General features: G+C 48.2%; 1 protein-coding gene across 1 annotated transcript; it reads right to left on the bottom strand.

Moving 5' to 3' along the window:
• Positions 1–2,006: 2,006 nt before the first annotated feature.
• On the bottom strand, positions 2,007–14,536 carry TIGIT (T cell immunoreceptor with Ig and ITIM domains; the record flags this gene model as incomplete). Its single annotated transcript, XM_080799885.1, has 5 exons — positions 2,007–2,243; positions 4,118–4,207; positions 10,870–10,976; positions 13,118–13,447; positions 14,473–14,536. 5 exons carry the CDS (start codon positions 14,534–14,536, stop codon positions 2,007–2,009), a joined length of 828 nt encoding a protein of 275 aa, XP_080656011.1.
• Positions 14,537–14,767: the final 231 nt, after the last annotated feature.

Raw genomic sequence — 14,767 nt, 5'->3', positions numbered from 1 at the left:
ACAGTACACCTCAATGCAGACTAACCACATCTCACACACGAGACGGCTACCCGTGGAGGATGGCTGCAAAGGTTGTGTCTCCAGGAACCTGGCTTTTAGGGGGCGGTCTTCTCTGGTTCTCCATGGAAAATTCAGTTCAGTGAATTCCACTTGAAAATTAATTTTCTGTCTAATTCAATCTCATTTTAGGAACCTGACCCATTTATAACATCCATGGGTCCTTTTGTACTTTTATCACCATCTAAATGGTATTTGTAGATATTTCCCAGTTACTGTCACCACGTTAAATAACACTCTCAGTCTAGCCTTGACCCAGTAGACATCTCCTCCCAATCAAACTGCCTCTCCCTTTTTATCTTTACATTTTAGTTCATATCCAGTCCATGAATTGTGTTCTACTCGCAAGCAGTTTGCACTAGTTCTGCAAGGAGTGTGGTGAACCACCGTGGTGCCTAACAGCATTTTACACACATCCATCTGTCTTCCAAAGGACTTAGCCCTTGGGACAGATTTCAACTCATGGCTCCTAACCACACACCTATTTGGTAGAGAAGTGAGAAAAATAAAAATCAAAAGCCAAGGAGTAGGAGTTGAAATGTCTTCTTGCTCAGCCTGCCTAATTCTTAGGGAGCAGAACGGTGCTTGATTCCAGCCAATGGCAAATGACAGCCTACCTTCACTTTCTCGCTCAGTTAAGAAAACCTGTCCCCTGTGAGCTCGGCCTCCGTCCTCGCTCCTGGAGGAGATGTGGTGGCGTGATGCAGACCAGGATGCCAGTTAAAGGGAAACCAGGGCTTAGATGCCACCAGCACAAAGAGCTCAGGGGGTGGATTGAAGGGTTTAAGGGTTTTAAGGGTTTAGGTTCAGATTTAAGGGTTCAGAATATCTGGGGAGAGGGTGTTCATCTTTAAGTACTCGATCACCCGCTTTTTTACTCCCTCCCTCCCTCCCTGGAAGAGTCCCTATTTTAAAAATCCATGTTTTCCTTTTGGTGGGACACAGATTCTTTCCTCCCAGGCTCCATAGTGGATTGGTAGAGGAAAGGTGGGTCCTGGCCAAGGACTAGGCTGCAGCTCCCACGGTGGAGGCCGCGCTGCTGCACACATCCCTGGCAGGCATCTGGAAGGCCTCGGGTCCCCTGCTGCCAGCCATCCCCGGACTCCGAGAACAGCCAACAGAAGGAGACTTGAACTATCTGCCAGAGGAATAAAATCCAAAAAAGGTCTGTGCACTCCCTTGGTGCCGGGATCCTCCATGTGGGGATTTCAGCTATTCTGTTCAGTTTCTCGGCTCACCTTAGACAAAGTGCCTGCTCTCGCCATGCTAGCCTCCCTGTTCCCTCCATCCTCCCAGGCCCCTTCACCCCAGATAAGCCTATCCTGACCTCCTCAGCCTGCACCAGCATCTCTTCCCAAAGGTGTGGGTCTCATACCCCTGTCTTCTTACTACTTTTAACGGAAATGTCCTTACCCCCATGTAAGTGTAAGGTTTAAAAGGGCTGAGATCCAAAAGCGTGGTTTAATCATGCTCGAACCTCCCCATGAAAGCCGATACCATGCCTTGTTCTTAAAATGCCTTGAATGTGTGAATGTTGATGGAAATGACCATGAGAAATGAGATGAGTCGTACCGTCGTCCTCTTCATCACCATCACCATCCATAAGTCTCTGCCAGTGTCCAGACCACCAAAGCCCCACCCAGGGCTACTAGGGGGAAGGCCTTTCTCAGAGCCCCAGGGTTGGCTCCACCTGCTAGATTCCAAACCAAGTCATTTGTGTTTAACTTTGCACTCAGAATCAAGATACAAGCTGCTCCCTCTGGGTCTGCCACAATGGAAGAGAAGGGAGGGGGCAGAGGAAATGCAGAGACGAGGATGACATTCATTCACTCAACTGCACCTCCACTCGCGTGCATGCAGGGCAGCGACTGAGACCGCAAACCCACAACCACCCCTACTCCCGGAACCGCAGACACAGGAATGCATCTCCCAGATGATGCCTCTGGCAACTAAACAGTCTCGGCCAGGAAGCTGAAGCTTCCAAGGCTCCTGTAACTCAGGACATTGAAGTAGTCATGCGGCTCGGCACAGGCATCTCCCCTTTGCTCCAGGTAGCAGCTCACGGGTGTCGTCCCTGCCTGGCTGCCGCTTCCAGGAGACGACAGAATACGGGCATTCCATTCCTCCTGTTCATGCGCCACTGCCCTGAGGCCACTTTCCACACAATGGACTCGACGAGATTTCTTCTAAAAGCAAACAAACTACTAAGTGAAGATGTGGGGACGTTATTCAGAAGTTACTCCCCGACATAATACATGGTTACAGTGATCTCTCTCTTCCCTTCTTACACACTTAAACACACACACATACACACACATGCAAGGCTGTGCCCTTACCAACACCAGTTCCCTAACCCTTCATTGCTTAGCCTCACTCAGCTGGATTTCAGGACTAACCACTCCAGTGAGCCTACACTTGCTCCCCATGCAATGAGCCCTGCACTCCATGACTATGTACTACTCAGTAAGCCCAGTAAACCGCTTCCTGCCTCACCTCTCTTGCTCTCTTTACTGCATCTGACACTGCATCTGACGCTTCTGCCTTTTGGCAGTGCCTGCCTTCGCTGGCCCCCATGGGATTACTCTCTCAGTTCTCCTCTTCCTATCAACCCCCACCTTCCCCTCCAGCCAGGACTGCTTTTTTTCTGCCCCCACATGAGCTCCCCCAAAAAAGGGGTTCCCCAGAGCTCTGCCCTCTGTTTCCTCATACTCAACACTCTCTGAGTCACTTCACCCATATGTCACTCTGCCCCCCTGAAGAGTCCCAGATCTCTACCCAAACCAGCCCCACAAACTTCTGCCCTGAGCTCCAGACCTAGGCAGTCAGAGCAAGCCCAGCCTCATCGTGTCTCAAGTGAGAGCATTATGTTCCCTCCCCCACAAACTGCTCCTTTGCCTGCATTCTCTGTCCTGGTTCATGGCACTGGGTGACCAGAAACCTGAAGCCCAAAGTTAAACTCTGTCCTGCCATAAAATCCCATCCAGTGTTACTCCTGAAATACTCCAATTTTACTCCCTCTAAAATCATTTCCCTCTTCTCTGTTCCTACCCCCATGTCTTATCTCCCCCCATGCTTCTACACCTGCCTGCCTCTGGACACCCTCTTCTTCTGCTCTGACTTTCACAAGGTCACCCACACAGCAATAGCTTAGAACTGGGAGTTGGATCCCTCCAGGCTTCTGCTTCAAGCCCTGTGATGGCTCCCCTTGTCCACCAAAGGGAGCTTCATCTCCCACAGGAGCCACAGGTGAATGTCAAGAGGTTTATAAAATCCCACAAGAGAGTCCATAAGTTCACTGCATTTCCTGCAGGAGACTGTGTGTGATGCCCCCCAAAACACCTTTTGTGATTTGGTCACACTCACCTTTCCAGCTGCATCTCCTGAAATGCTCCCCCACCCAACACCCCAACTTCTGGTAGAGGGCCCATGTGCCAGAGGGATACCATTTACTGAGAAGCTGCCAGGAGCATGCACTGGTTAGCCCCTTTATGTAATCTTAGCAACAACCTTCTTGAAGTTTCTACTTTTAAATGAGCTAATAGGCGCCAACAGGTGAAGCCAATTGCCCCAGACCCAGTTCTGACTTGCAGCCAGGCCTTCTCTTCAGCCAGACTGCCTCTAGTCCTATGGCTTCTGGAAGGCCATGCACTGTTTCCTGCCTCCCCAATTCTGTATGTACTACTCCCACTGTCCATTCCTCATAATTCCCCAAAATGTCATTTATTCTTTCCTTCAGACTCAGCTCCATAGCACCTTGTCCGGGAAGTCTTGTCTGACCCCTCTGGGAGACTGACATTCTTCCTGGTTGCTAGAATATGTTCTTGAACATTCTCTGTTGTAATATGCAATGCTGTCTAGAACTTACTCTTACCCCTCTCTCCTCTTCAGGTCCCAGACTGTGAGCTCCCTGAGGGTAGGATCTGTGCTGTATTCCTCTTTGTAACCTCACAGCCCATCACAGACATTCAATGTGTGTCTTAGGACTGAAATGTGTGTGTGTACACTCACATGTGTGTGCATACACACATGCACATGCACACATTCTTCCTCAGCCCCGTACCTCAAAGAACAGGATTTCCAAACCCAAGTAGGGACTTGCGGTCAGATAACTACAATTGCTCTTAGGGGAAAATAGGTCAGACAGCAAAATCTGTTTGGGAAAATAAAGAGAATGAAATCAGCCGTTACCCCCATAGGAGACCATCGCAGAGGAATGTTGTGCTAAGCCAAGGAAATCAAAGACCAGTAGGTATAAGCAGGATGGCAGAAGAAATGCCTAATGACACCCAACACAAAGGTGACACACTCTCGGTCTTACTAGAGACCGCTCTCAACGTGTCACTCACCCCAACCATAGGTCTCGATGACAGAATCCCCAAAAGCCACACATGGGCTTGGAAAATCACAGCAAGCACAAACCAAATCTCATTTTTCCCACCTCCCCACCTCCCCCATTGCTTCCTGGGATAGGAAACATCATCATCGCTGACTAGTGTCCAGCTCAGCAGTGCACGAGATAAGCTAACAGAAAGCATGGGTGGGCCGTGTGAACTCACATCATGAGCAAATATCAAAACTTAGGCCTGGCACCATCCTTCAGGCCCTGAGGAACCAGGCCTAGAGAGAGACCATGGTCTCAAAACCACAGGCAGGAGTCAGGGGGTCTCTTCCCACTCACTGATTCGTTCATTCCTTTTCACAACTATGGCGGGTTCCTTCCCGGAGGTGTGAGGAATAAGTGTGGTCATCATGGGTCATGCTGCTGCTGGACTTAAAAGAGGACCACATCCCTTGATGTGGCCCAATCCGTTTAAAGAATATAAATACCCAATTCATTCCCAAAGAACTGATTGTGACCTTTGGTGCTGGTATGGTCTCATTTCCATTCTTAGGTGGGCCACCCTTGCCCTGGGATCTTAAAACCATTTTGGCATCCAGGGTCTTCTGGGAAATGTAAACAGGCCTGAGAGGGTCTCTCAGCTCTTTGGTTTTCATTTCCTCCCACGAGGGGAACTCTGTGATTGTCAGTATAGAACACAAGCATGGGGCTGAGGTTGTCCTAAAGGACCAAAGGGAGCTACGGAGATTGCAGCGAGAATGTGAGGAGGAAGGATGCCTGGTAGTCATTGTGATGGAAGGGGACACACCCATTTCTCCTTCCCCTCACAGGAGGTCCCCTAGGGGAACTTTTTCCAATAGCTGCTTAGCAAAAATATGCATTTATTTCGTTGTAATCAATCCATACAGTATCAATATTTTGGAGTACCAAGAAGTGCTTCGGTAAACAAAATTTGTAATAATTACAAGAACTTCACAACCAATACTTATTGCTACATGCCAGGAAAAATGCCAAGTGCCTTACATGAATTGTTTGACTTGAGTTTTCCCACAACCCTATATAGGCAGCATCATAATTATTCACATTTTACAGACCCTACCACAGCAACTCATGTGGGAGAGCCAGGATCCGAAGCTATGTCTGTCTGATTCCCAAGTCCATGCTCCTAAATAATGCAATCAACAGGCTCTCCAGGTTTGTAGGGAATGCTGTTTGTACCCTGCTCAGATCCTCCCTACCTGACCAGTGCTCCCATGCCCCAGACCCTGGGACTACAGATGGTGAGTGGCTCACAGCCACTCCTTCTCTGGAGAATGGAGAGAAGACCCTCTGGAGACCCTCTGGAGAATGGACCCTCTCTGGTGAGCAGTCAGTGGTCAGTGATGACTGAGGTGAGTGTTCAAAGAGTCAGCTCCCTGCCTCAAGGTACAACCAACTCTGAGTACAATTCTTACTGCAACCAACTCTCCAGCTGAGACTACATCAAGCTGAGCTTTCTTCCCTCAGCTCTGTCCTGCTTCCCTCACTACCCTTCACCTGGGAGTCCATCCCAATAAATCACTGTCACCAGAATTCACATGTCAGGCTCTATTTCTGGGGACCGGGTCTAACACAATTGCTCCTGGCAGTGGGCCTAGAAACAGACACAGGATGGGAGTGTGGAGGGGAACACCTCCCCAGCTAGATGGGAATACGAACCCCACCACTGGCTGTGAGATGGGATGGGACGCCGATGGAAGGGGATTCTGAGCTGATGCCACATCTTTGACATTTGAGAAGTATGGGAAAAGAGTGATTATTAGACCTGTGGGATTGAGTAGCTTTTACTCAATTCCCCCTGATGCACTGAGGAGAGAACGTGAAAAGCTTAGTTCTGTCAGCACCTGAAAGTAGCAACACTTGACAGCGTTTCAAGAAACACCCATCTCCAGCACTGAAGACCAGGCACAGGACCGAACTATAAAAGAGATAGAACTTCCAAACAGGCTGGATTCTAAGCTTGGGCAAGTCTCCTGTGTCTAGAAAAGGAAAGATCACTATGACCTGGGAGGAGGCTCCCTGGGTAGATGCACTGGAGAACCACCTGCTTCCCTTGTATCATCTGGAGCTACAAAAATGGCCCACATTCTCTTGATGGAAGTTAGGGCCCCGTTAGCACCTGTCTCCATCTGCCCTATAGGCCATCGGCCCCATATTTAGGGCAAGACCACAGCCGGCCTAGCTGAGGAAATGCCGAGAATGCTAAGGGAGGAGAGAGGTTGTGCCTAAAGGACGTGGCTAACATGTACCGGCAACGATGGGAGAACGGGACAGGGAATGAATCCTGAGAGTGAAAGTCTGGGCTGGGGCAAGTAGACTATGAGATCAGACTGAGGGTAACTTGTCAATATTGGGATCCATCTCATGACTTAAGATGTAACACCCTCACAAGGGCCCCAGAAGAGAAGGCTGATACACTGCTGTCAAGAGAGAAGGTAACACTGCTTTGGCAATTTATGCAAAACAAAAACAAAACAAAAAAAAAAACCCACACAAAATGCTCAGAGAAGTGGGGTTGCTGTCATGGACGTATGTGAAATCATAAGGAATATACATATATATGTCTCTCCCTCAGTTTCTACTAATGTTTGTTTTTAACCCTGGTTCCTGACACCATGCTCCTTAAAACCTTATAATTTCCTGAATGATAAGAATGTCTTATACAGGGCTCCTAAAGTTCTTGGAATCTCCTGGTGATAGGAGTGTCTTTTGTTCCAATGAGGCAGCATTGGGTGGGCTCCTGGATGGAGGCCGGTGGCCAGAAAGACCAAGCCATGATTTGAAACTTAGAACTTTCAGCCTCACCCCATCCCCATTCTCCAGAGAGAAGAGAGGGGCTGAAAAATGAGTTCATAATCAATCATCCTTAAGCGATGATGTCTCCAGAAACATTGTTCCCAAGTATGGAGTTCAAATAGCTTCCAGATTGCTAAAAACATCCACATGCCAGGAGGGTAGCACACCCCCAGCTCTCCAGGGACAGAAGCTCCTGTGCTTCAGACCCTTCTAGACCTCATCCTGCCGTACCTCCTTCATCTGGCTGTTCATCTGTATCCTTTATCGTCTTCTGTGTTATATAATAAACCAGCAAATGTAAGTAAGGGTTCCTCTGAGTTCTCTGAGCTGTCAGCAACTTATCAAACCCAAGGAGGGGGGCTGTAGGAACTTCAATTTATAGCCGGTCAGTCAGAAGTACAGGTGACAATCTGGGACTTGCAGCTGGTGTCTGAAGGCAGGGCAGTCTTGTAGGACTGAGTCCTTAATTTGTGAGTTCCGATGTTGATTCCAAGTAGATAGTGTCAGAACTGAATTGATTGTAGGACACCCAGATGGTGTAGAAGAATTGGTCAGTGTGGGAATAAACCCACCCATCTGGTGTTTAGAAGTGTTCTGTGCAGTGTTAAGAGTAGAGAAGAGGAAAAAAACAGAGTTTTCCCCAATATAACCTACTAAATCGGGGACTGGCAAACTAAGGCCCATGGCTCAAATCTGGCCCACCACAGATTTTTGTACTGCCCGTGAGCTAAAAAGGATTTTTCTATTTTTAAGTGGTTGAAAACAAATTCAAAAGAAGAATAATATTTCATGACACATGAAAATTATATGAAATTCAAATTTCAGTGTTTATAAATAAAAGTTTGTTGGAACCCAGCCATACTCATTCATTTGCATATTGTCTGTGGTGCTTTCATGCTACAGTGGCACAGTTGAACTGTTGCAACAGAGACCACATAGCCCACAAAGCCTGAAAGATTTACTACCTGGCCCTTTACAGAGAAACTTGGCCAATCCCTGTACTACATAATTTTGAAAATCCAGTGGCTGGTTATGGTTCTAGGGAAGATCAAGAGGACAATCTTTTACAAAGGTGGAAAGGAATGTGCTAGTGAAGAGAGCCCCAGCATCATTAGGAGGCTTTGTGGTATCTCCTCTGTATGCTGGGGCTGAAGGCTCTCATAGAACGGGATCCCTGGCAGCAACACGGATGAGGAGACCCCAAAATAATACAGGGGCAGATGGCAGAGCTTAAGCTTATATTGACAAAGTCAATATAATTTCTGCAGTGGCAACCAGAGAAGCTTGACCCACAGGGATGTTAAGATGGGCTAACAAAGCAGGGTTCCTAAGAGAAATATAGATGGAAAGCCAACACGGTGTTACCTATATATGTAATCAAGAGATCAAGAGTACAAGAGAGAAGGCTGAGTTCAGTACACCCTGGAAAGTCAAGACCTCTTGCCCAGTTTCCGGGTCTGTGAGCAGAACTAGTGTGGATACCATCTCTGTTAACCCCTAAGCTCCACTCTCCATCCAGCCTTCTGTTTCCTTCCATCCTGATTGCTTTGAGTTTCGTTTCAGCCAATACAGAGTAACAGTAGGGGAAAGGAGGGAAGGAGAGTGAGATGAGGGTTGTATATATTTCCCTGGCATTCTCTCTGCCAGCGGTGGCCTTGGACTAGCTGTAGCCTTCCCTCAAAGCTACAGTACTTCTCAATGTGGTCCCCTCCACAAATCTCTTTCCAGGTTCTAGTAATCATCCTTTCCCTAAAGATGAAGGGTGACACCAACATGTTGCTACACTTCCCCTCTTGGTTTCCTTATATGCTGCCCAGTCCTTTGTAAATGTCTGTTTTAAGCTGTCCTTAACCTACCCACCTTGAGAGCACGATATGTTCCCTGCCATTTCTAAGTATATCAGTGTGCAGTTGCTGAAAATCAAAGAGAAAGGAAATTTTAAAAGAACCATAAGAAAAAGCCATATCTGCAAAGGAGCAAAAATAAGATTCACATAATTTCTCAACAGAAATATAAGAAGCCAGAGATGATGGGAAAATGTTCTCCATGTGCTGAAAGAAAACACTTGCCAGCATGGAAGTGTAGACCCAGCAAAGCAGATACATCACATTTAAGTTAAGGAAAAATAAAGATATTTTCAGACAAACAAAAACCAGGATAATTCATCACCTGCTCAGAAGGAGATACTAAATAGTATTCTCCAGACAGAAGGAAAGTGATTCCAGTCACAAGACAGGAGATGCAGGGGGAAGTGAGGAGTAACCGAAAGGGTAAAGCTAAGTGAAAACTGACTCTCAAGACTAATTTCTTTCAGGATTTAAAAGAAACCTAAAACTAAAATACATGGCGTTAATAGCAACAAGTTGGGAAGGAAGGTAAAAACAGTTAACGTGTCCTCCGATTCTTCCATAATCCAAGAAAGGATAAAGGCACTAATTTATACTAGACTTCAATAAGTCAGGGGTCTATTTTCTAATCTCAAGTGTAACCGCTAAAAGAATAGCAAAAAAACCCCGCTTCATTACAAGGTAGGTCTTTTTTATAATAATAAGTACTTAATTCAAAGGACAGCAAGAAAGAATAGGGAAAAAACAGGCAAAACAAATATGAAGAAAATAAGGTGGTGGCCATAAACCCACTTATATCAGTAATAACAGCAGCAAGTACATGGTCCAGAGAGAGCGAAGTCAGGGACGAGGAGTTGGGTTGTTAATTGAGCAGAACCTGTTGGGGGGAAAGTGAATCAGGAACTAGGGAGGAGGGTCTAGGATGAGGTGGAAAACAACGTAGGCAATCCCAGTCTTGCCCTCCCCAAAATGTTTGGTGACTGGAATTAAGGTGGCCTGGGATGCCTTGAAAAATCCGAAAGGGCAGACCAAACAAGTGGTGGAAATGCTTTTCCCCAGTCGGTGGCTACCCGTTAACGACACAAGCACATTAATACCTTCACAGGCAATGTGCCCCCTGTTCATCACAGCTCCGTGGTAGGGAGCAAGCAGAATCGCCAGCGTCCCCGCGTTCCATCTGAGGAACGGGAGGCGGGGGAGATCCGGCATCTGCCCTGTAATCACACTCAGTGCTGCCCTTACAAACTAGCCCAGCCACCTCCCCATCCAGCGTGCTTTCGGCCACATGACCTCTTCAGCTGGACAGAAGATTCACATACCTACTGATCTTGCCATGGACCTTTTACTCCCAAATTTGGGGATTGTTTATTTCTCATCTTGCCGAAGTGCCGGGTAGCCCAGCAATAAGGAAAGGTTGCTAAAATTAAGTAAGCTAACGGACACAACTCCCTAGCACAGGGTGGATGCTCCAGATGCATCAAACTCACGACAGATAAATCTGTCTCTCCAGGGAGTGGCTTCAGGGACGGGCAGAAGCTAGGAACTGTAGGTGACAGCAAGATACGAAGCATACAGGTCTAGCCTTTCTGGCCGGGGTTCCCAGACCAGGAAGGGGACAGAAGAGGAGCCTAAACAACTTGACTGAAAGGCAGAGCAAGGACCATCAAAAAGCATGAACAGCAGAGGAGACCACGTCTTGGTCTTTCTGTGGACAGGACAGGGACATGAAAGGATGGTGAGGGGTGGGGCTGGGGGGTGCCCATGACTGAGATGTGCAGCTGGAGTCATTACCTTTTTGGTTAATGCGACCACCATGACGACTGCCACGCAGATGACTGCCAGTACCGTGGCCGTAGCTCCCAGCAGTGGGATCTGGAATGCAGCGCTGCGCTCAGCCACTGGAGGGATGACAAAACGAAGACGAGGCGGTGAAAGGCAGAAGCAAAAGGCAACCATTACCCAGGAAAAACTCTGTGTCAGGGCACAGAGGTGGGGGCAGGCCAGGCCTTTCTCTAAGTTCTGGGGTCTTTAAGCCCAGCTCTTGGACAGCAGAGCCTCGGCCTAGCCCGTCGTGAAATCAACGGCTGATCTCTCAAACAGTGGTACGCCTCACCCCTTTTGACACCAGAGCAGAGCACTGTGAACACTCTTTCCCTCCAGTTGATAAAATCGCTTTCTATAATGATCATGAAATGAAACAAACAATAACATCCAGGAAAAAAAAGACCCAGACAGTGAACATTTTCTTTTATTAAATTTCATATTTATAATCATACTTGAAAAAAGTTTAATTAAAAATTAAAATAAAATTAATATTAACGTACAAAAAAGAGGGCAAAAAGCAGATAACCTTTCACTCACTAAACCTATCACATTATTCCAGCCGGGAGACCCTGGCAGGAGTAAAGTTCCAGAGCTTTATCCTTTGCTTTTTCTCAGCACCTGGCACACAGCAGGTGCTTGGTAAATATTCGCGATATGAACTAAAGCATGAACAAGTGAACTTCTATTAAGATGTAAAATGTAAGGAGGAGAAGCAGAAAGGGAGTTATGAAGAGAAGTGGGATAATTGATCCAAGGAGAATGTGAAAGAAACAGGACAGATGCGCAGACGTGAGCTATGCCCGCTGGTGGGAGGGTTTCCAGGATGCTGTGTCCCGTCCCCGCCCCTTTCCAGGAGCTCAGACAGATCCCAGGTGTCCAGGGAAGCCTTGAAAGAAAGGGACAACAGAGGCTGGGCCCTCTTCCCTCTAACAAAGGGTTTACACTGTGGGAAAGGTGGTCAAAGAACACAGTCACTTAGGACAAGCAGTGTTCACAGTACCCACAGGGTAGGAGGGGGAGGGAGCCCCAGCACCCCAGAATGAGTTCCTCCTGCCCGGCAGACTCAGCCTCTTGCTTTGGCCGCAGGTAGGGGGAAGAAGGCAGATAGGGAACAAAGTGGTCATGGAGAACATAGCTTTGGGGGCAGAAGGGCTGGGGCAGGCTGTCCACAGTACCAGAAAGGATACAGGCTCTTCCCTGCATGCTGCCTTGACTTGTGTCAGAGCCATCCAAGAAGTAGCATTTGAAAAGAAACTTTCAAGTAGACTTTTATCTTCTCTGTCTACACATATTTTGCTAAGTCATTAAACTTAATCTTTAGCACAACTGACAGCAGCAGGTAGAAGTTCAGCAGGTGTAGGTTAGTGGAACCAGAGCACCTGTGTGAAAACCAGCCCTCCTACCCTGAGTAGAGCTCAGACTTCCCCTCCATCAGACAGTCCCGTGGGAGAGGCTGGCATTCAGAGCTAACACTCCATCGGTGCCTGCTGTGCCCCAGGCCCCGTTTAAGGGCATTTTCTTATAGTAAGGAATTCAATCCTACATCTATTTTCATGTCGCAGATGAGAAAACTGATGTACAGAGAAGCTAAGTAATCTTGTCTGAGGCCAACAGCAGCACTAGGATTTGGAGCCAGGCTGGCTGGGTCAGAGCCCGAGCTCGTAAGCACCCGCTCCACCGTCTCTCAGAAGCAGTCATCTTTTCCCATGTTCCAGAGACCCGCTTTCAGTGTTCAGATGGAAGGCGAATGTGAGAGCCTTCTGGAAACTATGAAGTACCACACAAACGTAAATTACCATACATTTACACTTGGCACGCACTGTGTTTTAATCCTCTATAAAACTTAGAAGCTAATTCTAATTTGCGTGATTGATGCTAAACTAATAAAGGAAAACCCTTCCCAAATGACCTTAATGACTGTTCTTCCCGACACACACACATAAGGGGCACTTCTTACCCACAACAGTGGTTCTCGGTTCTGGCTGCACATCTGAATCACCAGGCTTTCAGAACCTATCACCTCCCAGCTTTACCCCTTTGGATTCTGCTTCAGCTGGTCTGCAATGGGGCACCAGCATCAGCATCATTAAAGCTCCCTGGCGACCTGGTTATGAGCCGAGGTCGAGAGACCCTGCCCTTACAGAGTGTTTGGCAGGAACACATTTTCTATTCTGGAGGGTGAGGCTCATCAGCCCCCCTGCTCCAGAGGGCATACCTGAGCTTTGCAGGACCTCCAGAAAGACTGTCCCTCTGTAAATCCCATCAGGGTAGGTGTGATAGGTGCAGAAGTATTCCCCTGTGTCATTCCGGGTCAGCGACTGCAGGGTGAGGCCCAGGTTGGGGCCTGGGGCCACTCGCTCCCTGAAGCCTGGGTAGATGTGCCACCCCAAGTGAGCATGACGAACAGCCAGAGGTTGGTCCCGCTGCTCCCAGTTGATCTGAGTCACTTTGGCAGTGGTGGAGGGGAGGTGGCATTGCAAGGTGACGGAGCCACCTTCCTCGGCAGAAACGTTGCCCGATGTTGTGATCCTGCCTGACACAGCTCCTGGGGAAGGGGAGAGAACGTGCGTGGGTCCTGGGTCAACAGCTGTCCTTGAAACTTCCCACAGAAATCCCAGAGGGCTTTGAGGCTAGAACTGGTTTTGGAAATGACAGACTCCCCTGTCCTTCCTGTCACTCCCTGCATAGACCATAATCGCTACACAGTGGAGTGCTTCCCCCACTCGGGGTCTTCTGCTGTAATCTAGCTTCATGACCAGCTCGCTGAGGATTTCCACAGCCTTATTTCTCCACCCTACCTCGAACACAAGCCTGGTCAGCCAGCACTTCTGTTTTACTCTCTCTTCCAGCAGCCAGTTCTGTGCTGGGCACAGTATCCTTTGACACGAAACCTGGCTGTTTGGTTGACGGCCCTTTGGGGTGCCTGGAGAAACCTTCAGGAAAGCCACAAAATCCGAAGGAGAGGAGGGTGGGAGAGAAACCGTTTCTCCCAAACAACACCACCCTCCTCAGCACGGACCACCCCCAGCACCTTGGACACAGCTCCACCCTCAAATGGTTCAAAAAACAACATAAAAATTAAATTCTACTAGAGTTTCTCAGCATCTGTGTCCCCTCAGAAACCCTTGTCTATGGCTTGAAATACAGAAGGAAACAGATCTAATGCAAATTCAATCTCTAATGGTACAATCTCCGGAGTCTGTGAAGAAGACATTTTTGAACCCCAGAAAACATACAACACCTTTCTAGAAGTTTCCTCAAAGACAGAAGACAGAACGATGGGGCAGGAATGAACCTCTACAAGGGAACTGATCGTTCCTCCTCCACGTCCTTTTCTTTCCCCGTTTCCTCTCTTGGGTTGGCCAGTCAGACACACCAACCCCAAGGACTCCATCTGCCGCCCAAAACAGAACTGCGCCTCCTTCCCAGAGGCTGCCTTTTCTCACACGAGGGAACACAGGACTCTGAAAACCGTGCGTTTCTTTCCCTCACTCCTACTTCCACTTCCACTCCCAGCCTCTCTTTCCTCCTCCTCTTCCTCCAGTTCCGAGCCGCATTGTTAGGCCTTACCTGAGGCTGGGAGGGGAGCCTGCCTCAGGCCCTGGGCCCAGATCAGGAGAAGGTACCACCGCATGCTTCTGCTCAGCAGGGGGCCCACAGGAAGCAGCCTAGGCCTCTTCTGCCACGGACACGGGCAGAATGCAGATGGCAGGCCGAAACTGAGCCTATGAGGAGAGAGGGTCTCGGAAAAACTGAGTTCAGCAAAAACAATGTCAGAGACTGAAAAAAAAAGGCCCTCAACAAGTACACAAACTGCATAGGGCAAGCCACAAGAAAGACCATGAAGGAAACACACTAAAAAATA

The sequence above is a fragment of the Martes martes genome, assembly GCF_963455335.1.
Source record: "Martes martes genome assembly, chromosome: 1".
Classification (NCBI taxonomy): domain Eukaryota; kingdom Metazoa; phylum Chordata; class Mammalia; order Carnivora; family Mustelidae; genus Martes; species Martes martes.
The sequence above is the reverse complement of the archived record's forward strand: the minus strand, read 5'-3'. Positions and strand labels throughout refer to the sequence as shown.